Below are 25,362 nucleotides of genomic sequence, written 5' to 3'. Positions count from 1 at the left end.
AAAGGAACCATGACTGGTAACTGCTCCCTGCCCAGGCAGAGAGCCCCTGCCCACAGTGCTGCCCACCCCAGGTGCGGAGCAGAGCACCTGCAGCTGGGCACTGCAGGCACAGAGTTCTGCCTGGGGTGGTTGTGGATGTGTGGAGGGACCTTCTGCAGCGACCCTCCTTAGGAACCAGGGACCCTCTTTCGGGACCAGGGACCTTGCATGAGGACCATGGTGACTTTCTATGGGCCCCGGGAGAACAGAGACCCACCGTGATGAGTGGGTACTGCTCATGGAGACCCTTGCTCCCGACTCGGACAGAGACCCTGAACCGGGACCCTTTGCAGGGGCCCTCCCCGGGCACCGGAGACCCCCGTCCCCGCCTCCGGGACCGCGGCCGGACAGCAGTCGATCGACGTCGCCGCGATGCCGCGGGGCTGGGCGCGCTGGCACCGCCCCGGCAGCCCGAGCACCGCCCCAGAGCGATGGGCGAACGGCGGCGGCGGGAGGCGGCGGCGGGGGGGGACGCGGCGTCCCCCAGGCGCTGAGCCCAAGCGGCGCGGCCCGGCCCGACCCCATCCCGCGCCGGTGCCAGCAGCAGCCGCATGTCGGGGCCCGGGGCTCAGAGCCGCAGCCGGCGGCTACCCGGTAAGTTCCGAGCTGCAGGGTACGCTGAGCGGGAGGGCATCAGGGTACCGAGCGGGCGGGCAGGGCTGGGGCTGCCCGCATACCCCCGCGACATCCATACAATGGCCCTTGCAGAGCACCTATGGCCCCCATCCCACCCCCGAGCCCCTGCTGGACCAACCTGCTGCGCCTGCACTGCTCCCGGGGCTGCACGGGATGCTCCGTGCCTGGGATGGGGATGCTCGGGATGGAGTGGGGGGTACCTGCCTGGGAAACGGCTGAACGCGAGGACCTGTTGGGCCACGGGCTGATTCCGGGGTGGCATCAGTACCGCGGGGCCTCTGGGAGGAGTGGATCCCCACGGGCTCGGTGTGGAGGGGCAGCGGCACCCGCCGGTGCACCGAGACCCCCTAGGAGGCACAGAACCCCTTTTAGGGTTTTAGGTTTAGGGGAAGAAGAGGCTGCACAGAGCACAGACATCAGCGAGCGCGGCAGGGTGAGTGACATCGGGGTGTCGGGGGGCTGGCATGGGACAGCCTGCCACGGAGCCATGCCCGGGGCTCCCACAGTGTGCCCGGGGCACCGTGCTACCCTCCTGGCTCCTTTGTCCTCACGCCGCTTCCCGCAGGAACGGCAGCGGGGCCCGTAAATAGCAGGGTCTCATGACAGCCTCTGCCGGGGAAAGAGCTCTGGGCGGCGGGGATATTTTTAGTGCTGAGACGCAGGGGATTTGGAGCTGGCTGAGCAGTGCAGGCGATTCAGCCGCGGCACTGGCAGGGGTTGCGAGATGCCATGTCCTCCCTCTGTAGCTCCCCCTCCCTCCAGCTTTTCCCAGCAGTGTCTCTGCCAAAACCGCTGCCTCCCTCACACTTGCCTGGTGCATTTCCTCTCACCGGGGCCATGGTTATTTTCTGCTGTGCTGCAACACGAGGTCAGGAATGCCGATCCTGAAGAGACTGCCAGGGAATTAACACTCAGGCAGCCAGTGTGTCTAGGCAGCCCATCTCCACACGCCTTGACCCTGCACGATTCTCAGGGGTATTCCCAGCTCTCCATAACAGCTGCTTCTCCCAGAGTTAAAGGAACTGAAAGCCTGTGGGATTTATCCCGGTTGGGGCAGGGTAATAGGGAAGGGCCTCCTGCAAGATGCTGTGGCACCCAAGGAGCTGCACCTTCACCCCACCTGATCTCCTCACAGCCCTGCATGCAGGGACTGGGAGCACAAGGCACAGGCTGGCAGCAGTGGTAGGGTGCTAGGGTCCTCTCTGGGAGCAAAGTCACCTGGAGAAGGCACCACCTCTGAAGAAAGGCAACATCTGACTGTGCCAGCCTGTCCTAGCTCTTTCATTCACCAAGCAACTTTCTCATGCTTGGAGTGACCCCTCACTTAAACTCTGCCTCACCTCCCCATCACCCCCTCTCCCTTTCCACAGCCCACATTATATTTCAAGACCTTCTTCAAATCCCTCAAAATCTCTGCAAGGTATTACAGAGCCATGACCTCAAGAAAAGGCCATCCCCATCCTCTCCTGGACTTGTGCCTCCACTAACAAGCCTTCTCCCACCCCCAGATACACCCCTTCTATTCACCAGCACAGAGGGAGGTTGTACTGGGATCCCATGGGCCAAAGAGGAATGAAAAACACGTCCCCTCCCAACAGAAACACAGCTGGAGAACTGAACAGGCTCCTGGCCTGGATGTTGGGTGCTCCCAGCATCCTTGAAGCACTGCCTGGCCCTCACCTCTTGCTAACTGTACACCAGAACCTGCTCTTCTCCCAACACGCTTTGACGAGGGGGTGGAGGGGAGAGCTTGGAGCCGTTTGCTTCACCACCAGCCCTCCCGTGTTCTTCCCTACCGTGGTGCTGGCCATGAGCCATGCGAGGGACCAGAGAAGCCAGCGTCCACTCCCACAGCCCGCCCCTTGGGCAGGTGCCTGGGACCAGGCAGGACAAAACCTGCACCTCCTGCGGGGGCTCCTGCCCTGCCCTGCCCTGCACCAGCACTTGGCTCCCATTCCTCTCCGAGCAGCGCTGGCTGATCAGCCGTGGGAGCCGGAAGGATCTGAAGGCAGTGGGGTGCTCAGTGCTGCCGCAGCCGCGCTAGGCGGTTCAGCCAGCGGGGAAGAGCTTGGCTCTGAATGCTGATAAGCCTCCAGCCCCTTGGCTGAGCGGGCTGTAGTCATAACCATGACAATAGTAAGAAAAGCCAAGGCCACCAGCAGGTACCGACAGATCCCCCACGGTGCACAGGGGCGGCATTGTGTGCACCAAGTTGTTCCGCGGTGGGAACATGCCAGCCGGATGAGACAATCCCAGGGCTGACAGCCGGGAAGTGTGACTAGCCCTCACATGGGGAAGGGCCGCGGCAGGGATCGCCGCTCTCCTTTCTTTCCCTGTCGAGGGTTGCTGAGGAGCAGACACACTAGCAGGGCTGTTTGCTCCCCTCTGGGCCCGGAAGAGCCCCGGGAGGGGGGCAGGCTCCGTCCCCGACTCTCACCACGGTCACGGGTCAGGCAGGGCCAAGCACAGCCCAGCTGCCATCTCCTGCTGCCGGCATTCCTTACATAATGGGAGCACAGTGCTCGTGCCCAACCACCCAGAGAGAGCTCGAAAACAAGTTCATAAACAGGTCCTGCTAATTTCTCCTGCAAGAGGAATCCCAGCACCCACAGGAATGCTGCCACCAGCACCCGTCCTGACTCTCCCAAGCACCCTTACCCCAAGTATCGGTCACGTGTCGGTGCATGATGGGCAGTGAGAATGTTAATGGCACAGCACAGCCACACTCATGGCACGTGGAACAGCACCTGACAGCATTTAGCTCTATTTTTTATTTGTACTGCAGGAGGATTTAGAGCCGCTCCTTCTTACCTACATGTTGGGGTCCTTTCAGCAAGATGCTGCACAAAGAGCTGGTCTGTCACCCTGGATTTGGGAGCCAGTACAGCCTCTGCCCTGAGCCTGCTGGGCTCTCCTCAGGGTGGTGAACTGTGGCAGTTTGCCATGGAGTTGGCACAGCTGGGCTGGAAGGCAGAGCTCTGCCTAGGACAGACAGGACAGGGCCGGCTCCAGCTGCTGAAGGCAACAAACTCCATAGACAATGCCCCACTCACTTCCTCCCCGTTCTTGGCTCCATCCTCTTCTGCAGATAGCACAGGGGAGGCAGGAAGTTTTCACCTTAAGACAGCAACACTTAACCTGCCAGTCAGCCTTGCCAGGATAGCTTCACCATCACTGCAGCTCTTGGCCTGGGCACTGCGCAGCACAAGCTCTGCACCCAGTGCTCAGGTCAGACAAACAAGGCAAAGGCTCCTTTGGGCACCCAGGATCACTGCCCCAGGCACTGCAGGAAGACAATGAACAGCCAGAAGAGGACCTCAGCCTCTTCCAGGCTCTGACAGGCCTTGAGGCACAGTGCATCCTCACACTGTACATCCCCACACTGTGCTACAGGCACAACCTGGCCTCTCAGGGCAAGCACCTGCAGATCATGGGGTTTAGTTGAAGGATGGTCCAGAAATGGGGTACAAAGGGGCCCTGGGAAGATGTGACACTGATCTCCAGGACATGTCACCAGGTCTTTCCTGTTGGGGTCCTTGTATGCTGCTATATAATGGTGACAACCAGCCCTACTGTCATCCTCATCCCCACTCCTGTCAGACAGGGTGGGGATGCTGTTCCTTCTGCTCCCTCCTCTCCAGCCTGAAGGAGGGGAGGGTTTGGGCCGTGCTCCGGCATAGCAGAGGATGTTTGTTTGGTTTCCTTAGTTACTGCACTGCCTGCTCTGGTAATCACATTTTCCTTATGCTAGCTGGGCCAAGAGCAGCTGAGAAGAAATTTGGAATGGCCGAGGTCAAACACCAACCTGGGAACAGCCGGGAGCACCAGTCACAGCCCCTCTGTGCCATTTGGGTCCTTGCTGTTGCGGGTACCCAACCTGAAAGAGAGGTAGCAGGCCCAGGGATGCAGCAAGAAGCATCTTCACCAATATCCCAAGGGCTCCCATCCCTGCCTCCTGTGTGAGCTGGGGACACAGGCAGGGACGCTGAACTGCAGGAGGAATTGCAGGAATGAAAATGTTTGTGCAGGCAGCTGGCTGTGCAGGCGGGATGGGAGCGGGGAGGGGAGCCGCCAGCGGGGGCGTGTCCGCGTTTATAGTGACGGTGGCGGCAGGGCTGGCGTGTGCAAGGTTACAGGGCTGCTAATGCCTTTTATTACTCATGCCTCAGCCCTGAAAGCCTGGAGTACTGACACCACTTCTTGTCCCTTGGAGTTTCCCCTGCTTGTCAGCGGTCACAGACAGCCCTGTTTAGTAGCAAGGAAGCTGACACTTCAACATGTACAAGCCATGGCTGACCTGCTAACACCACCCTTCCCCCTCGGTAATTCACTTCAGCAGCTGTGATGACAGCACAGGAGCTCCCCAGTCCTGGCTGCCCTGCATCTCTGAAGCAAGAGCTGAGGCTCCAGCGCAGCAAGTGCTGGTGACACTGCCCTTCTGGTGTGTGACATCTACTCACAGTGACTAAACCAGCGTGTGCTGGTAAAGCAGAGCAGAAGGGAATCACCTGCTCTCCATCATGGCTGTACTGCCTGAACTAGGACAGGCAGAAGGGTTCTGACAGCCCTGCCTGGTCCAACCCTCCTCACCTTTCTCCCCAGCCGACATGGAGCAGGCACAGCGGAACCTGGATGTGGAGCAGATGCAGCAGCAGCAGCTGAAGCTACGGGACCGGCAGAAGTTCTTTGAGGAGGTTTTCCAGCATGATGTGGATTTCTTCTTCCCTATGTCTCACCTGCAGATAGAGCATCGGAGACGTAAGTACCAGCATGGGCACCAGCAGGGGTACCAGCATGGGGCTCGAGGTGTTTCAGGGCACTGGTGTTAGGGATCGGTGGGACACCTCCAGGCTGGAGGCAGCTGGGGACACTGCACTGAGACAGGACCACACAGGCTGCGTGTGGGTGTGCTATGGATTACTCACACCACTTAACTGAAGTCACTGCACATGGGTACCCAGGCTGGCGCCCTGTAAAGTCACTAGCTGCAGACAGGCTCCTCCAGACAGCAGTCTGGGGCAAGGACAAGGGCTGCTGCGAGACAGAAGGGCCTTCCAGAGTGATCTTTTAAGGAAACATGATCTCCTGAGGGCCTCTTACCAGCAAGTAGAGTTCAGTTCCCACTGGCAAAGCTGGCCTCCCTCCTCAGGACTCTGCCTGCACAGGGCTCACAGTGCCCTTTGCCTTGCACTAGCACTCACATTTTCACTGTCTCTGCAGCCCCACTGGGCAGCATTTCTTCCATGGAGGTGAACGTGGACATGCTGGAGCAGATGGACATGATGGACTTGTCAGACCAGGACACAGTCGACGTGTTTCTGGGCTGTGGGACAGAAGAGAGCAGTATTGCTGGGTCTTTGCCAGGTATGTGCAGTCTCAAACCTTTTGTGGGCCAGCCTGGGAACCCTTCCTGCCTCCAGTACCCACACCGTGTTTTTCACCCTACCCCAGCCACCCTGTGTGCACACCTACACACACCCATACTTGGTGCTGGGGTCTGGGAGGCTGAAGGGACCTCACCCTGGTCTGGTCTATGTCAACATCTATATCCACAGCCCAGAGTTAACAGTGCCCTGTAAATACTTTATGCTGCAGAAGACAGGAGGGCCCAGGCACTTGCCAGAGTCCATGAAGCAATTTCTCTTGTCTTGAAGCTCCTCTGGGGCAGCCAGTGCCTTGTCATGATTTCCCAGGTCCCCACTGTGCTGCAGAGCTCACTGTGCCAAGCAGGAAGGCTGCAGGAGCCCTCCATCTCCCAGCCAGACCCCAGGGAACTGGGCTGGGGTCCTGCAGGGAAAGCCCATGGTGCCAGCACCTTCCTCCCTGCACACACACTGCAGTGACTCACCAAGGCCAAGCCAAACATCTCTTGCTTGCTGTAGTCAATGGTCTCACACAGCACGGTTCCAAGCCACGTTTCATGTGAGACAGAAAAGGCTCTGCTGCCAAAACTGGAGGAGTGTACAGTACTGTCCAGAGCCAGGGGTGTGAGATAGAGAGCAGCCAGAAAAGCACTGTAAGGAGTAAGAGGAGGAGGAGTAAGACGCAGTTGGAGGGGCTGTGAAGTTTAGATAGCCAGAAACCTTCAGAAAGCCTTTTCTCTTACTGCTCTCTCCTCCAGGGGCAGATGCCAGCCAGTGCCCAGAGGAAATCACCTTGCAAGTGCCCAGTGCAGCTGAGAGCAAGTCACGCATCTCGTCCACATCCTCTGTCTCCACGGATTTGAACAGCCTGGACACCAGCGAGGAGGGGGCTGAGACCCCTGTAGTGCAATCAGATGAGGAGGACCTGCAGGAGGACAGTCCCAAAGACCAGGTGGCAAGGAGCTAGCAGCCAGCTCTGCCCTGCTCTCAGCCTCCTCTGAGGTTGGACCTGCCAGCCCTGGGGAAGGAAAGCTGCTGGCACTCAGTAAACCCCACCCTGGACTGCTGCCCTGCAGGAGAGGAGATGTTTTTCCCCTCCTCTCCCTCCACAGATTCTCCTGACAGCCAAAAGAGAAGGAAAGGGGTATTTGTAGGCTTTCAAAACTAACTTTTCAGACTTTGCTGCTAACATTTCCTGCTTCACTCCCCCAAATGCTCAGCATTCCACAGCCCCACCATGCCTCAAAAGCCATCTCTTGGGAGCCCAGCTCCCCCTATCCTACTGACAAAGGTCCTGTCCAGCTGAGCACTTAACGATGGCATACAGAGAAATAACACTCTGATCTAAAGAAGCAGTAGGTGTGTTTGTTATTGGGAGAACAGCACTGCACGGGAGGGTTTACAGGGAAGGGATTGAAGGAGAGTGGTATAAAGCTAAGTGTGCTATGTGGAAGCAGGTGAAACCTCTTGTTGCACAGCTCAGCTCCAGCATATGAATGGTCCCTGTGCCCAGGATGAGAGCAGGCAGAATGGACCTCAATGGAGATAAGCAGCTGTTTGTGGGATAGGTCACAGAACTGAGTAACTTGGGTGCAGCCTCTGAGAGTCAGTGGCTGCAGCAGTGTCACGGTTGGTGACCTGTAACTACTACCTGCTGTGACAACACTCAGGAATTTCCCACACAAATGGGCTTGAGTGGAGAACATCAGCTCAGGCAGCACCCGCAGCTGCTGCTCCCCCGGCACAGCATGATGGCAGCAGCCCTGGTTGGAGACTGCTTCAGAAGATCTTAGGAAGAGATGCAAAAATTAAGCCGCTTTGCAACCTTGCAAAGCACTTGCACTTGCTCCCTGCGGGATGGGTCACAAGGAGTCAGGCAGAGAGCCAGCCAGAGGCCACTGCTGCTATCGGTGGCTGCAGGCCAGGAAAGCACTATCCCAGCTCAGCCTTCGTCAGCACAACTGTGGTCACCCCCACGAGGAATGAGCCTGGGAGATAAGCAATAGGAGCCAGGGAATGCGCCGCACGCCAGCTGCTTCCCAGGCGGGTGTTCAGACCCTGCCGTACTCCCCCCTGCGACTACCAACCCTTCATGAGATCAGCTGAAGTACCTCAGTTACCCAGCGAACAACTGGCCAGAGTGGAAGGCACTGTGACCTCCATCGGACTGCTGCCCCCAGCGCTGCCTTGCTGCAGCTGCACTTCGCTTCGTCCTGGGGTGGACTCAGGCTGGCAGCCGGGGGTAAACAGGGTGCTTCCGGATGGTTGTGCGCTCAGAGATAGACACTGCCCTCCGGAAAGGGGATGTCAAGGAAGGAAAGCAGATAACAGCGGGAAGAGCTGAGAAGTGGAAGTCACACACAATCACAGAATCATAGAATGTCTTGGGTTGGATGTTTAAAGGTCATGCAGTCCAACCCCACTGTAGTTTGAAGGAACATCTTCAACTAGATCGTTGCTCAGAGTCCCAAACAACCTAAGCTGAAACGTTTCCAGGTATGAGGCTTCTACCACCTCTCTGGGCAAACTGAGCCAGTGTCTCACCATACTCAGTGTAAATAATCTCTTCTATCGAGACTGAATCTCCCCTCTTTTAATTTAAAACCATCACTCCTTTTCCTGTTTTACCAGGTCCTGCTAAAAAGTCCGTCCCCATTATTCCTGTAGCGTCCCTTGTGGCTGAAAAGCCATAAGGTCTCCCCGGAGCCTTCTCTTCTCTAGGCCGAACAACTCCAAATCTCTTCAGCCTGGCCTCACAGAGAAACACTTAGAGAGTCCTTGCAGAATTCTGTGCACGATACAGCCTTGCAGTGAACTACCAAAGCCGAGACCCACCAGAACTCCTTCAATTTTAAAAGCAGGGGGGAGGGCGTCCTTGGGGAGCACCCCTCAAGATGAGTGCTCTTGTTCCGCACCCGGGGGCAACCGCTGCTGCTGCTCTCCCTCTGCCGGGCAAGGCATAGCCAGGCAAGCGCGTCCCGCCTCACCCCAGGCCGGGTCCCAGGCTCCGGACCTGCCCCTTACAACCTCTCCTTTGCCCTCCCATGAAGGGGAACAGAACCTCCTACGCAAGGCCAAGCCCCCACAGTGCGAAACAAGGCGAGGCGGAGGAGCGGCGCTGCGGCGCCATCGCGACCCCGGAAACGGACGCCATTGGCCGGGAGGCCGGAAGCGGAAGTGGGTGCTGGGGCGGGGCCGGAGGGATGGAGGCGGCTGCAGCGGTGGTGCTGGTGCTGTTGCTGGCGGCAGCGGGGCCGGGCCGGGCGCGGCCAGACGTGCTGCGGGAGGAACTGCTGCTGAGCCCGTTGCCCGCCGGAGACGTGGCCGCCACCTTCCAGTTCCGAACGCGCTGGGACGCGGACCTGCAGCGGGGCGCGGGTAGGGCGGGCGGGGCCAGGAGGAGGGACGGGCCGCCATTGGCTGTGGTGCGGGTAGGACGGGCGGGCAGGCATTGGTTGAGGCGTGGAGCGGGGGGGGGGGCGGGGCGGGGCTATTTCGCACCGTGATGCATGAGGGGTGCATCGCGGTGAGTACGTCACGGGGCAAGTGATGTTAGAAACGGCTCGATGGGTGCTGAGGTGGGCATAGGAAAGCATAGAGCAAGCCTACGGTGGGCTAAGTGCTGCAGTGACATCAGCACAGGGGGGTTGGTGTAGTGACACAGGCTGGGGTAGTGCCAGGGGAGGATGTTTGGTGTGGCTAGACCTTGGTGTGATACCAGAGGAGATCTTATAGCAGCCTCCCAGTACCTAAAGGGGCCTACAGGAAAGATGGGGAGCAGTACTTAATCATGGAGTGTAGGGATAGGACAAGGAATGTCAGTTTAAAACTGACAGAGGGGAGAGTTAGGTTAGATATAGGGAAGATGTTCTTCATTGTGAGGTTGGTGAGATGCTGGAACAGGTTGTCCAAAGAGGTTCTGGGTGTGCCCTCACTGGAAGTGTCCAAAGCCAGGTTGGATGGGGCTTTGAGCAACCTGATCTAGTAGAAGGTGTCGCTGCCCATGGCAAGGGGGATTTTTAGGTCCTTTTTAGGTCTTTAGCTCCCTTTTTAAATGACCCTTCCAGCAATACTGTGAAGGGACTGAGGGGAGGAGCAGGGCAAGGACTAATGCTGCCCACAGTCTCTCACTACAGGTTGTTCCCAAAGGCGCTGGGACGGCTGGTGGCAGCACTGGGTGTGCGGGAGCTCCACCTTGCCCTCACCCAGGGTTTTTGGCGCACCCGGACCTGGGGGCAGCCACCTCTCCAAGCACCTGCTGGTGCTGAGCTCTGGGTCTGGTTCCAGCCCACCGTAACTGAGTAGGTACTGCAGCTGCGGGTCTGTCCCTCTGCGTCCCCTCCACAGCCACTGCCCCCAGGAGCTGTCACCCCTCTCATGTGAGGCAGCTGTGGTGTGTGCAGGGGACTTCTGGATTGGAAAATGTCCACTGGAATAAAGAGCCTCCAATTCCAGGAGCAGCTCTGAGGAAAAGCAGAATGTAGCCCCATTCAGTGTGTGTAGCCCAATGTGGTGCTGAGGGCAAACCCTTGGTCACTAAAGGAACAAGTAATTCTCCTGTGGGCTCTGTGATGACAAGCTCCTCACTGCAGGGATTATATCTTGATGTCTTAGCTGTGACTCACTTCCTTTGACTCCCATCCAATACCTGTCACCACTTCCCTTAGTACACAGCCACTGTTTGAGCCACAGCAGCTCTGAACTCACAGAGGTCTCCTCCCTACAAAGGGACTATCCTCGGTCTGCTGGTTAGCCTTCAGAGCTGCACTAAGGTGTTGATTTAGGTCTCAGAGCCCCTTCTCCATACACCACAGATCACCTCCCACATGCTCCCTGTCCCCCAGTCCCTCTCCTCACCTGCACCTACTGCCAGGTCCCTGGCTGTGTGAAGCTCTGTCCTTGGAGTGAACATCCCCTAGATCTCAAGCATTAGAATAAAGTACCAAGACAGCTGGAGAGTGCATGACCAGCAGCCTCTGCCTGCATATTTCTTGCAGCTTCTGAAAGCTGCTGTGGGCACCTCTGTGTATTTCTGTGTATTTATTGAATGTTACTGACTTAATGCTTGTTGATCTGAGGATTTGAGCTGCTGACTAATCTCTGGTACCTCTTCTCACATAGTGTTGACAAAGCCTGGAAAGAGCTGAGTAATATCCTCTCAGGAATATTCTGTGCTTCTCTCAACTTCATTGACTCAACCAACACAGTCACCCCAACAGCATCCTTCAAGCCCCTGGGCTTAGGCAATGGTAAGTCCAGCCTGCGCTCAGCTCTGCCCTCTCACTCTTGCCTTTAGCTTTAGTTCTGCCTGTGCCATTGTGGGAAGTCCTGGGGCAGATCCTCCAAGGACTCTGGGTCTGTTAACCTTCTCTTGGAAGCATTTCCTCCCACTTTGAATGAGGCTTTTATCTGAACAGAGGAAACCCACGAGCAGTACATGACAGATGCTCCCAGGGCCTCATCTGTGTCTCTGGAAAGTATTTTGTGAAACAGGGAGGACTAGAGAATTTAAGGCACTCATTAAGAAGTCTGCACCCTTCCCTCTTCTTTCCAAATGACTCTGAACAGAGTGGGATCTAGTCCTGATTGAGTTTGTGGCATTTCTGCCATGCTGAGAGGGTGGTGGGCTGTGGGGTACACTGAGGCTGTGGGTGGAACAGGTCTGCTTGTGCTGTCATGCCTGTAGCTGTACCAGCCTGCTGACCCTCTGCCTCCCTGCTCAGGTACAGATCACCATCTCCTGCGATATGCTGTCCTGCCCCGGGAGGTCGTCTGCACAGAGAACCTCACACCGTGGAAGAAGCTGCTCCCATGTGGCTCCAAGGTAATGGCAAGTCCTGCTGCCTCACTGGGCGACCCTCAGTGGAGCTGAGTTCCCGACAGCAATCCAGGAACACACTTTGGGAAGTCTCAGCATGGCCATTCTCTCAGTGGGAGCAGAGAACAGACCTGGGGCTGAGTTTCTCCTTCTGTCCCCACAGGCTGGGCTTGCTGTGCTGCTGAGGGCTGAGCGCTTGTTCCACAGCAGCTACCACTCACAGGCAGTGCACATCCGCCCCATCTGCAGGGTAAGCACAAAGCTCAGGACCTCCTTTAACACTTCCAAGAGAAAATCCAAAGCCACCTTGTGACACTGCAAGGTGACATACTGGTGTGCCCATCTCCCCTATGGTGGGTTCATTGTGTCTAACATAGCTGTCATCCTGCTTCTCTGGTCTCCCCTGCATCCCAGGGGAATTCTTGGAGTCCTGGTGGAGCTCCAGCTCCATCCTGATGTCCTGCTCCTTCAGAAGGTGTGATCTCACCTATCTCTCCCTTGTCCAGGATGCCTCTTGCCTGTCTCTGTCCTGGGAGCTTAGACAGACCCTCACTGTGGTCTTTGACAGCTTTGCCAGTGGCCAAGGAAAGAAAGGTAAGCTTGGTGGCAGTGGGCTGTGGTCTCTGAAGTGCCCCTGGCCTGCAGCACTTTAGCCTGCCTGCCCCTGACTTTGCTTCCTGCAGACTGGTCCCTCTTCAGGATGTTCTCTCGCACGCTTACCGACGCGTGTCCTCTGGCATCGCAGAGCAAAGTCTACGTTGACATCTCTCCTAAGAACAAGGTAAAGCTCACAGTCCAGAGAAGACCTCCTGCTTCCTCAGTTCAGCCACTTTGTGTGGCTCTGAAATATCTCACCTCCATCTCCTGCATGGCCAGGCCCCCCAGGAGCCCTTCAGGGCTAATGAAGGGAGGTGGTTTCCTTCCTCTGAGCAAAGCTGCAGGGATGAGCGTGATGGTGTTAACAGAACTGAACTGGCTGTTGGGTGGGAAGGGTCAGGGACAGCCAGAGGGGCTTTCCCCAGCACTCACAGTTACTTTGGGGGTCACTTTTCCTTTTATCATTCATTTGCTTTCTCAGGAAAAGGAGTTATTGGAAGTCACCCCACCTCCAGCATCTCTACATGAAGCTGTTGTCCAGGGTGAGAAGAGAACCTATGCTGTCTATGACCTGCTGAGCCCCTTGCTCTTCAACACATCTCGCAGTCTCAACGTGCAGCTGAAGTGGACACGGCCCCAGGACAGCTGTGAGTGACCAGCACCTCACCTCACTCCACCTACACCACTAGTCAGGGCTCCAGGCTTGAAAATCCTCTTATTCTTGTGTCCTTTTCTCTTTGATAGCGGAGCTGCCCATACCTGTCCTCCATGCTCACCGCTACGTGAGCGGGTACGGGCTGCAGACCGGGGAGATCAGCACCCTGGTCTACAACACCCACCCCTACCGTGCCTTCCCTGTCATCCTGCTGGAGACTGTGCCCTGGTACCTGCGGCTCTACGTGCACACTCTGACTATCATCACCAAAGGGAAGGAAAACAAGCCAAGTAAGTAAACCCTCCCAGGTGCACAAGCCACCCAATTCCCTTGGCATAAGAAGTTCATTCCAGAGATGGTTTCATCCCTCTCTTGGGCCCCAGTGGTCATTGGGAAACTGGATTGCGAAACAAAACACCTTAGGATGTTTTCCTAACCTTCAGTTCACTGCTCACAGCAGATGAGGCTTTATTAAGTCTGTTTTATAAGAGGCACATGGATGTTGCTTCATAAATCCAACGAAGATCTAAACCAAAGTGAATTGTTCAGAGGCCTGATTTAAAGCCAGGTCTTATTTTGCATTTGAACTTTTCCTTATGAACACCTGGGTCATCAGCTCAGACCAGACAGATGTAGCTTTTACACGTTTTTTGCTGTCTTGCCCAGAACACCGCTCCCAGAACAAGGCAAGCAGGAGCACCCATCCTGTGGGAGGTGTGAGATAGAACAAGGTCCCCCCAGTGCCACTGATGTGTCTCTGTGTTAGGTTATATCCACTACCAGCCAGCCCAGGACCGGAGACGGCCTCACCTCTTGGAAATGCTGATCCAGCTGCCAGCCAACTCCATCACCAAGATCACAATCCAGTTTGAGAGGGCCTTATTGAAGTGGACAGAGTACCCACCTGACCCCAATCATGGCTTTTATGTTGGGTAACAATATTCCCTAGCTCCTCATCCCCTTCCAAGCCTCATGTAGGACTTGCTGCCAAGGTCTCTGGGGACAGGAAGCACTTTTGCTATCTCTTGGCTGGAAGGACTGACACGACCATGTCCTTTGTCTCCTTAGTTCCTCGGTGCTTAGTGCCCTGGTTCCCAGCATCATTGCGATGAAGGAAGTGGACATGGAGCAGAGCCCCCTCTTCACCTCACTGTGAGTGTGCCCTTGTTGGGGAGTGGGGAGCCACGCTGCTGCAGCACTGATGGGCTGCCAGCCACTGTCATCCTGTCTGGTGAGCATGAAGCAGTGCTCCTGGGTGGGCTGACGCTCCCTTTCTTCCACTCTCCAGGTTTCCTTCCTCGGATGGCTCCAGCTATTTTGTGCGCCTGTACACGGAGCCGCTGCTGGTGAACTTGCCGACGCCAGATTTCAGCATGCCCTATAATGTCATCTGCCTGACCTGCACTGTGGTGGCCGTGTGCTATGGCTCCTTCTACAACCTGCTGACCAGAACCTTTCATGTGGAAGAGCCGAGCCGGGGCGGGCTGGCCAAGCGTCTGGCCAACATCATCCGCAAACTCAGAGGGGTGCCCCCGCTCTGAGAGAAACCAGAGCTGGCCATGGGCCTCCCTGGGAGACCTGCAGCATTGTGTCTCTTCCCATTTTGCTGCCTGGATCTCTCTTCAGGATCCAACTGGCTGCGAGACTGCTGCCATTGTTGAGATGGGAAATGTCTCTAAGCCCATCAACTACTGAACTGCACTACTATGGGACTGGGAAGGGTGTCAGGCTTCTGTTTGGGAGAGGGGTAACTTATGTGCTGGGAACGAGCCTGGAAGTAAACTTGAACTGTTTTGTATGTTCGTGCTGCTCCTGCTTGGTTTTACTATGAACGTGTAAGACTGGGAGCTTCCTGAGCCAGCTCAGGGAAGGGGAAGGAATGTGACCTGCAGTGAAGAGATGGGTTCCTCTGTTCTACCATCTCACCTTCTACAACTGCCACCTTTCATAGCTCCCTCCTGCCACACTTCACCACACTTGAGGCAGCTTGCAAATTAATTTTGGGGTGTACCAATGGTTTGGACATACTTCAGCCATACCAAGGATTCATTTTCTTTCTCAGCAAAAAGCTGCCCTCGCTCCCAGCTTCTGTTTGCAGCATTTTGAAACCCCTCCACCTGCTCACCCCTCTGCTGCAGCACGAGATCCTCTTCAGCCTCCACATCTACTTGACAGCTCCCTTGCACCCAACACTGTCACCTAAGCTTTGGGGAACCTCTGGGTGTGGCAGACCCCAAGTTCTGAGCTCCAGCCCACCAGGCTCTGCTTGTAGGCAGCAGCCTGAGCCCTTTCTGAGCTGGGAAGGCAGGAACCATGGCTCCACTGCACTCTTCAGTTATTTTCATGAAACACAAGGTGTGGCCTTGCTGTGGTTTGTGCAGAGGCAGAGGATGCTGATGGAGCTCCTCAGCTGTTTCAGGGGTTTGTCCTTTGCATCTCCGATTACAGCTTTTGTGATAGGAACAGACAACTGCCTACAGGCAGCTAAACAAGGCAATCATTAGGAGAAATATTCCCTAGAATCAAAGCAAAGCACAGTCAGAGGTCCTCTTAACAGCTTCTGCTTGAACAGAAAGATCATAAAACCCCCACTGCCTCGTGTCCTGCACAGTCTGTTCCCACTGCCCTAGGATTACTTTTCCCTTCCCTACCAGAGATGCTTTTCTCTCCCCAGCTCTTTATGATCTGTTCCACTGGATGGCTCCATGAATACATGGGTTTGGGACAATCCCTCTTCCTTTCTGTCTCTGCTTGCTGAGAAGGATACCCTGGGACTGGAAGCTCATGCTACTTCCAGCCACAGGACTGCTGCTACAGATTTACCAGTGAGGCTTCAAGCACAAACTGGAATTCATTTATAGAGAGATGGAACTACAACCAAATCAAACCCAAACCCAAGTGTGTCCCCCTTCACAGCAGTGAAGGGGGAGGAACTCATGGCCAGGAGTTTCAGGCATAAGGGTCCCTGTTCCAGTTTGCAAAAGAATTTGGTGGCCTGCAGGCTGCAATCACCAGCACATGCTGGAACAACTCAAGAGTAGCCAAGGTCCCCCCAGCCCAGGTCCCTGTGCAAATCCTGCATATTGCAGGTATTAGGTGGGATCCAGCAAAGCCTCCTGAGCACTGAGGCCAGCACCCATGTACGCAGCTGACAGCACAAGCCAAACCAGCCAAAAGCCACATGAGAAACACAGCAGAGCTGCAAACCCAACCATCGTTTCTGCAGGAGAAAAGGTCCCCACGCTGAGTATGATGAGGGCAGCAAGAGCCAGGGCCAGCCAGAAGCCAAAGGGCACCGTAGCTGGCACCAGCCAAAACCTTTGGGGCTATGCCCTCTCTGGACAGCCTGCTCCAGAGCTCCAGCACCCTCATAGAAAAGGAAAGATGTTTTACCTTCTGTTCAGGTGGAAGCTGCTGGGTTCCAGTTTTGGCCGATTGCCCCTTGTCCTGTCAGTGGGCACCACTGATCCCACTGACTGACCCCATCCTCATGCTCCCCGCCCTTTAGCTCTTACAGAGCATTGAGAAGATCCCCTCTCAGGGTGCCCCAGGTCTCTCAGCCTTTCCTCCTCACAGATATTCTAGGGCCCTCAGGACCTTTGTAGCCTCCACTGGACTCTTTCCAGTAGTTCCCTATCTCTCTTGAACTGGGGAGCCCAGAACTGGACACAATACTCCAGGTGTGGCCTCATTAGCGCAGAGGGGGAGGAGAACCTCCCTTGACCTGCTGGCCACATATACCCCAGAAGGTATTTGTCTTCTTTGCTACGGGGGCACAATGCTGGATCACAGGCAACTTGTCGCCCCCACCATGGACTTGCTTCCCAGCAGGTCAGCCCCGTACTGTACTGGTGCAGGGAATTATTCCAACCCAGGGTCAGGACTTCACACTTGCCCTCGCTGAGCTTCATGAGGTTCCCTCCACCCACCTCCCCAGCCCGTGCAGGTCTCGCTGGATGGCACCAAAGCCTGGGGGGGTGTCACCACTGCTCCCAGTTTGGCACCACCAGTAGACTTCGGGGAACACTCTGTGCCTTCCCGTAGCCCACTGATGGATATGTTGAACAAGGCTGTACCCAGGAGGCGGTGCAAAGAGGCAGGCGTTTAACCGGGACTTTAAAAGTAAACCCACACAACTACACAGGATTCCTTCAAAAGCAACAAAGCTCCCCGAGACCACCGGGCGACACCCTGCAGAGCCCGACCCCGGCGCATGCGCCCCGCCCGCCTCTCAGGGCTGCCCGCAGCGCTGCCTGACCGGCCGGCACCGCCTGACCAACCTGCGCCCCCCCCATCGGCCCTCTTCGGCCGCCGCCACCGACGGAACCCGCGGCGGAGCTGCAGCGCTGCGGGGCCGGCGCGGTGCAGGCCGCAGGGACAGGCGGGCGGTAGGCAGCCGCGGTGGGGTCCTGGCGGAGCGGCGTCGCCCGGTCGGGGCGCGCAGGCGGCGGGTGGGGGGTGTCCCCCGGCGGCCTCACCCTTCGCTCCTCAGGGCGCGGCGCGGACGGCCCCGTGGCGGAGACGGCCCCGGGATGGCGGCGTGAGGCCGAGGCACTGTGTCGTGAGTACGGGGAGTGGAGGGGAGCGGGCAGCGGGCGCGTCGGGGCCCGGCCTGGCTTTAGGCCGGCAGCAGAACGGAGGAAGAGATGGGGCGGGGGGCTGGCGGGCAGGCGGGGGGCTGTCGAAGCGGGAGGGAGGTGGTTCAGAACTTAGGAGACAGAGGCAGGGTGCGCCGGGGGTTCCCAGCGCTGTGCCGGCGGGAGAGCAGAGCGTGGTCAAGTTATACAAGAGCCGGGCCCAGCCTAGATTAGGCTTCGGTTTATCGTCAGCGTGACAGGAAAGCATCGCTGCGTGCGTCCCCCGAGGCATTGCTTCCTTCTCACAGCTTGCCTGCCACCTTCCAAAACCAAAGACAGGCCTGCTTCTGCCCAGAGAAGGCAACTCCCTGGCATCCTTTTGTCCAGCACTAATGCAGCAGCCCTGCAATGCTAGTGCCCGGCCAGGCACCGGCACGCCAGCGCTCTGAGCCGGTTGTAGAGGCAGTTTAGATGCCGTTTTGTTGTACCAGCCTTGCTTGTTACATCCCAAACTTGCAAGTACAAGATGAGAAGCTCTTAAATACACCACCACACACCAGACTCTGCTGCACTTCATTCCCCCTGTATCAAAACATTACAGTTGGTCTTGCAATTACTGTCACAGTGGAGCAACCTTTGCCTTACCAACCTGTGTCTCATGACTCCCCAGAACCCTTGGCCAGTGCTGCATTTATGCAAGACACAGAAAACGGTTTTGTTTTGGTTTTGTTTTTTTTTTTTTTTTCAGGCTGTATTCAGATTTCTGAAGCCTGTCAAAGGCATGAAATTAGAGACAAACTTAAAAATAATACTGTTTCTCAGGGAACTTGGAATGAGGCTGGAATTCATGATCATTGACAGTTAAAGGCAGAGGGTGGGAATGAGGACCACTGAGAGTTAATATATCAGTACAAATGGAAGTAGCCTACTTCAGATGACAACTGTTGGTGTCGACATCTCTTCCCACCACAGAGCTGGCTGATTTAGGGTTCCACCTCTGTGATTTACCTTGCAGTGGGACACAAGATCTCACTGCTGCCGTATGCAGGTGGAGGTTTTTTCACCCTGGTGCAGCATGTAGTCCAAAGGGAGCGGGCTCTGCTCCACCTTTGGATCAGACCTGGGGCAGTAATGGAAGCTTGGAGAGCAGTTGTGACAGTGGTGAAAAGAGCAGCTCAGCAGAGTGCCTCAGCTTTTCATGAAATGAGCCGCTTTGGCTTATCTCCATCTCGAGAAATCATAACACTTTGTAACCCTGAGGCTTGGTTTGTCAAGGATTTGCCACTCTTTTGGAAACTGTTTGCAATTATATTGCACCATTTCTGAGTCTACATCAAGTGTTCAAGGCATGAACTTCACAAAGCCTGAGGTAAGGCATTCGCCAAAAAATGAAGACTTGCTTTTTCCAGCTGAGTCATACTGGCAGATAAAGCTTTAGAAAAAATAGCAATGGGGCAAAAAAAACCAACAAAAAAGCCCTGGAGAAGTTAAATCCCTGATACTGCAAATAGGTCTTAAAGCTTGAACAGTTATGGTTCTTGGGGCTATTACGAGTGAGAGTTGGCATCCAGTGTGCTGGTTTGCTGTTGCTTTTCTTAGCTGAACTCATCAAGCCTGTCACTTGATAGCTCACCTCTTTCCCCCCACTCCTGCCAGTGCTTTGGATATTAGGAAGTTTTTAGCAGCTGTTTTGGGTGCTTCTGCATGGTTATTTGAGAGGTGGTTTTGAAACAAGCTGCCAGCACAACGCACTGCCCACACACATCAGATCCAGTTATGTGGCTGGGACAGAGTTTGACTTAAAAAAGTTTTAAGCAAATTGTGATACAGGTGAGCCTTACCGATGAGAAGCTCAGAGCAGGTCCCCAAGGCCGACTCTGAAATTTGTGTGCTGTGAGATTTGGATCTAGACAATGTGGCTTTTTGTTCCCAAGCAGAAACTTCAGCTTCTGGTAAAGGGGAAGGTTGGCACTGCCACCCCTCAATAAAAAGGTTACTAGGTCTTTTATTGCAGTTTCAGCTGCCAGGCTAGGTGACTGTTTCTGTGGTGTCTGCTGGGGAGGTTCCTTACAGTCAGTGGTGGCTTAATGGCTCCCTTAGTAAGGTTTGAACAAGCTTTTAAATGCTTAGTGAAAGCCGGGTGATTATTCTCCTCTGTCATGGTAAATGGACTGTTAAGGAGTTAAGACATTCTTGGGAAGGGTACAGACTTGGTATTGGCATACCGATAGATAAAACCTATGGTGCAGGGACACCTCTCGGCCTCTTAATTACTGAATTAACTTGTAGGACGTTGAGGAACAGCTTGCTGGCTCCTCAGATGGTTTCACTCTAAAACGGGGCTGATCCTTTGCAAAGCATTACAGACTGTGTGCTGTGCTGCTCACCTATGACTTGTCCTAATTAGTTGTGTTTCTGGCTGGGAAAGGTGTGCTCCTGTCCTCGCCCTGCCTCTTGGGAATTCTCCCCACAAACATGTGCTGGTAGGACCTGCTGTTTTGGGATGCTCTGGGGAGGGAACGTGACAGAAAGGTAGGCTGTGGACATGATGGAAGTGGATTAATAAGCATGTGGAACAGCTGTGGTGTTTGCTGTGCAGGGAACCTCCCCAGGCTGCTCCTCTGCCTCCCAGAGTGGGCAGGGGAGAGGCTCTAGCAGCACTTGGAGATCAGAAGGAGCCACTGAGAGTGAGGACAGCAGTGGGAACATCTGAGAGGTCTGAAGCAAGTTCAAGTGGTTCCAAGAGCTGTGGAGGCGCAAGAGGAGGCAGTGTTGATGTGATGAAAGGAGCTGTCTGGTAAACATAAGTGGCAGCCAAGTCAGATGACTCTTGAGCATGACAGCAGCGTTGAGGAGCACAGGACACCAGGCTGGCTAGGGAAGGAGATGAGTCAGGCTGGGGAGAACAAGAGCAACTGGTTGAGGAAAAGCAGGATGAGGTTGTGAAACAGAGAGCTGGTAGAAGGACTGTTGGGTGACAGGTTCTTATTTGCCCTCAGACATGGTAATCTTTAGCTTGGATCATGAGGAGGGGACAAAGACAACAAGGTAGGAATGTTTCATTTGCAAGTTTCACCTTGCTTGATCATCTAGGCAAAATGGAATATTGTTATGGTTCCAAGGACACCAAGAAGTGTGACAGTCCCTGCTCAGTGAAGAGTTGCTAGCAGGAGATGCTGTTTCTCTTTGATAGAAAGCATGAAAAGAGAACCCAGTGTCACGGGTAGCTGTACAAAGAAATCTCCACCAAAGAGCTAGGATGAGTATGTGCCTTACTAGTGGAAAGTCCCTTCAGTAAGACAGCTGCAGAGGTCAAGTAGCAGATACCTTGCCTAGGATGAGCAGACAAAAGGATTTTCAACCTTTAACTGATGGATAGCAAAGGGCTACATGAAAACACAAGCAAACTGATTACAGAAACAAGACCAACTGTTGGAACATCTGTATTTGTTAGAAGTTCAAGAGGTTTGCAGGTCAGAGGGTATTGACATTGAAACTTCATGGTAGAGATAACCACTGTTAAGTGGGTCTTTATCCTGCAGAGTGATTGCATCAGTTACTACAAACAAGTGGCTCTTGCAGGAAATACCAATGTTTAAAACTGGGTAACTTGTTCTGAGGTAAGATTGTGTTTGTAGGAGGTGTTCAGGTGATGCTTGCACACCTGGGATCAGCTCACTGCTCAGTGTTGCCACTGGAGTCTTGACCTTGGTGAGGAGGCTGGGCTGTGGGGTGAAATGCAGCTACATCACAAGTTGTGGTTGTACTGAAACTGTGGTCAGCTGTGGAGTTTGGGGGCTATGGGCTCAATAGCAGCATGTGGCCTTAAGGCTACCAGATTTATGACATTAATCCTGGAAGATGGCAGAGCTTTGTGCTTTGCTAGAGCAGCCTTGTGCTCTTCTGACAGACACATTGTCTGAGGTGGGTTTTCAGCCATTCCTTTACTCTAGAGGCAGAAAGCCCAAAGCAGTTGCCTGTAGGCACCTCAAACTAAAGCTTCAAGAAGAGGTGACCCAAAGACTGACACACGTTACAGGTACAGAAGTCAAAGCTGATGTGACTTCAGGGCTGGATTTAGCAGAAGTATAACGTGTTTACACAGTGATTTGTACTGCTCAGGGTTCAGAGCATTTGGGAGAGAAGAACTGTAGGAGACTTAAAGAAGAACATTTCAGGAGGATTAAGATGGCTGCAGATCATTGATTGGTTCAACTTTGTCACAGTCAGTGCAATCTGAACTAGAGATGGGTGATGGGGGTTTAACTACCTTTCTGTTCAAACCTTTGTTGTTAAATCTTATCTCCTTGGAAAGAAAAGTTACCTCATACTTCTGCAGTACTTTCACTCCGGAGTGAATTCACTCCAGAGAATCTCCATGATTCACAAAGGCTAGCAGACAGCATGCTCAGCTATGAAATAAATCTAATTTCTAGTTTACAGATGAGGAAAACAGGCTTGGGACTAGACTTGCTCCTAAAGATGCAACTGAGTGACCTGCATAAACCAGGACTAACACTGGGAGTTTCGTTCCTTCGGCTTTATTCATACTGTAGCATAAAATAACTCCTTCCTTATTCTTTGGCTGCCTAGCTACAGCTTAGTTTTGCTAATTGGACCCCAGCTGCCCTCTCTCTGCTGGAGAACACTCTCTTGCAGGAGTGCCAGCACAATATACTTTCCCCAAATACTCCTGCTCTGTTTGCCTGGTGGAAATCTTGGCCATGCTCTCACTCACTGACATGAAAGCAGATCCTGCTGCTAGGAATGCTGTGGATGGCAGAGAGCTTCCTGCTTCTGACAGAGCTGGTTGGTACCTATGAGCTTGCAGAGCTGCAAGACAAGCCTGACCTCAGTGGTTTGTTGGAAGAGAACCATGTGTGGTTTTCTCTTGGCTTTTCTGTGCAATCCCTCATTCTCTCTCCCTTGGCCAGGAAATCCCTTCTCCTGCCAGCGGGAGCCAACAGAATGTGCTGTTTGTTTACCTTCTCACTCCTTCATCCTACTAACCTTCCCACCCCCCCAGCTGTAATCCTAACAGGCTAGGCTCAGTCCTTCATCCTCCTGACAGAGCACTACTCAGTGGAGTGTTTTCAGATGAAAGGATTGCTGCAAGGAGCTGTTCTGACCAGGCTGTGCTTAGCTGGGGTGAGACCATGGTGGTGTTCAAGGCTGGGCTGTCCTCTTACCTGTCTTTGTGCCCTGGCTGGCAGCTGTTTTATTCAGTTCTGCAGCATGTCATCATGATACAGGGGATAGCAGGGAAGAGCATGCTTCCCAGACTCCACTGTTCCCCTACATGTTTTTGGGATGGTAAGCAAGGAGTGCCGCCTTCTCATGGTTTCAGTGTTGTGTGCACTGAAGGAAAACTTCTGGCTGTTCCCTCCCAACAACACTGGTACCTTCTAGCCTCACCTGCTGTTGCTAGCCCAGCCTGCAAAACTCCACCTTTCTGCCCCCTTTCAACACTCCTGACTCTATGGAAACACCTGTAAGACCTTTAGTATTTTTAAAACCGTCTGAAATTCCTGGATGAAGATGTTTGTACTGCTTAGAAACTGCAACCAATTTCCACAGGCTTAGTGTAGTTACATGGTTGCTAAAGGTAGGAGTGTGTTTTCTGGAGCTGGAGTGTGCTGCCATCCCTGGATACAGAACACCTTAAAGCTCACTGTTTCCAAAGGATAATAATCCAAGTGAGGAAATCCTGTGTTTACAGCATTTATGAAAATTGCTATTTGGAGACTGTCCTCTCTTTGATCTATTCGTATTCTTTGTCTTATCTGAGTTTAGCTGATTGGCAAAGATTCTAAATACCTTAAGCAGGACTGGCCTTCTCTTTTTTTGCAGCCTGAACATATGTATAGCTTGAATTCTCTGCCATCCTGCTGAGAGACTTAATCTGCCTAAGGACAAAGCAGTTTGTATGTCTAACGCTTCCTAGTTACTTCTTGCATCAATGTTTCCTTAAAACTTCACTGTAGCACCAATAGTTTGCCCCCCCAGTTGCATTTCTTCCTACTACCACACAAGTCTGTGGACAGCCTGGGATAAGTGTGTGTGGGGAATGCTGTGCAGTTTTGTTTTCCTTGCTGTTTCCCCTCTCCCTTTCAGTTTCAGCTGAAGAAAAGGATCTCCCAGCTCTTAGCCTGGGTAAAAGCCTGAGAAGCAGAGTGCATGAGATACACTTCAACACCAGCAATAGATAATCATGTTCCCAGCTGAGTGGTTCAGAAAGCAGGAAGCTTCCCACCAGCTTTGGGACGCAGCAGAACTGAACACTGGGAGCAAACAAAGCTGTACAAGAACAATGTCTGTTGAATTATTTGCTGTGTTTCTCTGACAGTCTGACGTTTTTGCCTCTCCCCACAGAACAGCCTGCCTGCAGGAGGAGTTCCTGGAGACTGTTCTGGAGCCCATCTGATTGCTGCTGCCACAGGGTCCCAGCCAGCCAGCCACCATGTACTGCCTTCAGTGGCTGCTACCCGTCCTGCTCATACCCAAGCCCCTCAACCCAGCGTTGTGGTTCAGTCACTCAATGTTCATGGGCTTCTACCTGCTGAGCTTCCTCCTGGAACGGAAACCTTGCACAATTTGTGCCTTGGTCTTCCTGGCAGCTCTATGCCTCATCTGCTACAGCTGCTGGGGGAACTGCTTCTTGTATCACTGCACGGGATCCCAGCTGCCAGAATCAGCTCATGATCCCAGCATAGTGGGCACCTAAAAGACAATAATCTTACAGTCTGCTGAGGGCTCGTTTTGCTTTTGGAAAGGGGGTGGGCTAGGGAGGAGGGAGGGGTGGTGGGCATGTGACTGGAGTAAAACCAGCCTGTTTCCTGTAACTCTGTGTGGACTAGAGTGGTAAACTCCTCCCACTCTACCTGTGAAATTCAACTTGTTTACTGTGTGAACTCTGGCAGCACCACCTGCTTTTTTAGAAGCAGAATTGGATTTTCCTTCCCGTATCACCGGGAACGGACACCGACCCTCCTAACCAGAGCTGGTGGAGGAGCGAGCTGCTGGCCTCTGCCCAGCTGTCTGTTGTGTGGTGGTGGAGTTGTGTGTCACTCCCCTGCCTGCTTTAGGCCACTGTGGTCTAGCTCAGGGCTCTCAGCCCACCCGTTCTGCCCGAGTAGCTACAAGATTCTCTCCACCTTTCTCTTTGCGGGGAGCCAGCCTTCCTGCCTTGCTGATCAAGGGCAAGCTCGACAGCTCACAGATGCACTTGGCCAAAAGCTGCTGGAGCCAGAGGCAGTTGAGTCATCTCCTCCTGCTCAGCCTGCCAAAGAGATGTGTGCACTGCTGAAGTGCTTTCTGAACTACTTCTGCTCCGAGATCATAGCCTGAAAGCCTCAGTTATGCTGCTGCTTTTATAAAGCCTCACAGGTAGTGGAGACTTGTCTCTTCCCCTCCTTCTAGATTTCCAGGATTTACCAAGGTGTTGACTGTTGGGATAAAAGAGCAGGTATGCTGCAAGGTGTGGGGTTCTGAAAGCCACTATGAACCTCACCTAGAAAACTCACACTAGTCCAAAAGGCCAGGGGTAGACAGGACAGGAGAGGATCCCAAGGTGGAGGCATGGCTTGAAGCAGTAAATGCTTCACTCGTTTTTAATGAGAGTGGGTTTGGGTCAGTGATGATAGAAGGTGCTGGTGCTACTGAACGGAGAAGGGAGGA

The 25,362-nt window shown here is 54.2% G+C and overlaps 3 protein-coding genes across 3 annotated transcripts; all 3 read left to right on the top strand.

Moving 5' to 3' along the window:
- Positions 1-612: 612 nt before the first annotated feature.
- Positions 613-7,361, top strand: DBNDD2 (dysbindin domain containing 2). The gene is made up of 4 exons (XM_054392019.1): positions 613-633; positions 5,278-5,433; positions 5,896-6,039; positions 6,797-7,361. The coding sequence occupies exons 2-4, from the start codon at positions 5,283-5,285 to the stop codon at positions 7,003-7,005; spliced, it is 504 nt and encodes a 167-aa protein (XP_054247994.1). The 5' UTR covers positions 613-633; positions 5,278-5,282; the 3' UTR covers positions 7,006-7,361.
- A 1,880-nt stretch (positions 7,362-9,241) lies between these two features.
- On the top strand, positions 9,242-14,708 carry PIGT (phosphatidylinositol glycan anchor biosynthesis class T). The gene is made up of 12 exons (XM_054391839.1): positions 9,242-9,416; positions 10,162-10,339; positions 11,160-11,287; positions 11,762-11,862; positions 12,020-12,106; positions 12,363-12,450; positions 12,540-12,637; positions 12,935-13,100; positions 13,198-13,398; positions 13,875-14,040; positions 14,177-14,260; positions 14,397-14,708. The coding sequence occupies exons 1-12, from the start codon at positions 9,242-9,244 to the stop codon at positions 14,647-14,649; spliced, it is 1,725 nt and encodes a 574-aa protein (XP_054247814.1). The 3' UTR covers positions 14,650-14,708.
- Positions 14,709-17,630: 2,922 nt separating this feature from the next.
- On the top strand, positions 17,631-24,455 carry BLCAP (BLCAP apoptosis inducing factor). The gene is made up of 2 exons (XM_054391879.1): positions 17,631-17,669; positions 24,058-24,455. The coding sequence occupies exon 2, from the start codon at positions 24,146-24,148 to the stop codon at positions 24,407-24,409; it is 264 nt and encodes an 87-aa protein (XP_054247854.1). The 5' UTR covers positions 17,631-17,669; positions 24,058-24,145; the 3' UTR covers positions 24,410-24,455.
- Positions 24,456-25,362: the final 907 nt, after the last annotated feature.

This window comes from Indicator indicator, chromosome 24, assembly GCF_027791375.1.
Source record: "Indicator indicator isolate 239-I01 chromosome 24, UM_Iind_1.1, whole genome shotgun sequence".
In the NCBI taxonomy this organism is placed as follows: Eukaryota; Metazoa; Chordata; class Aves; order Piciformes; family Indicatoridae; genus Indicator; species Indicator indicator.
This window is presented reverse-complemented; position numbering and strand designations above follow the sequence as displayed.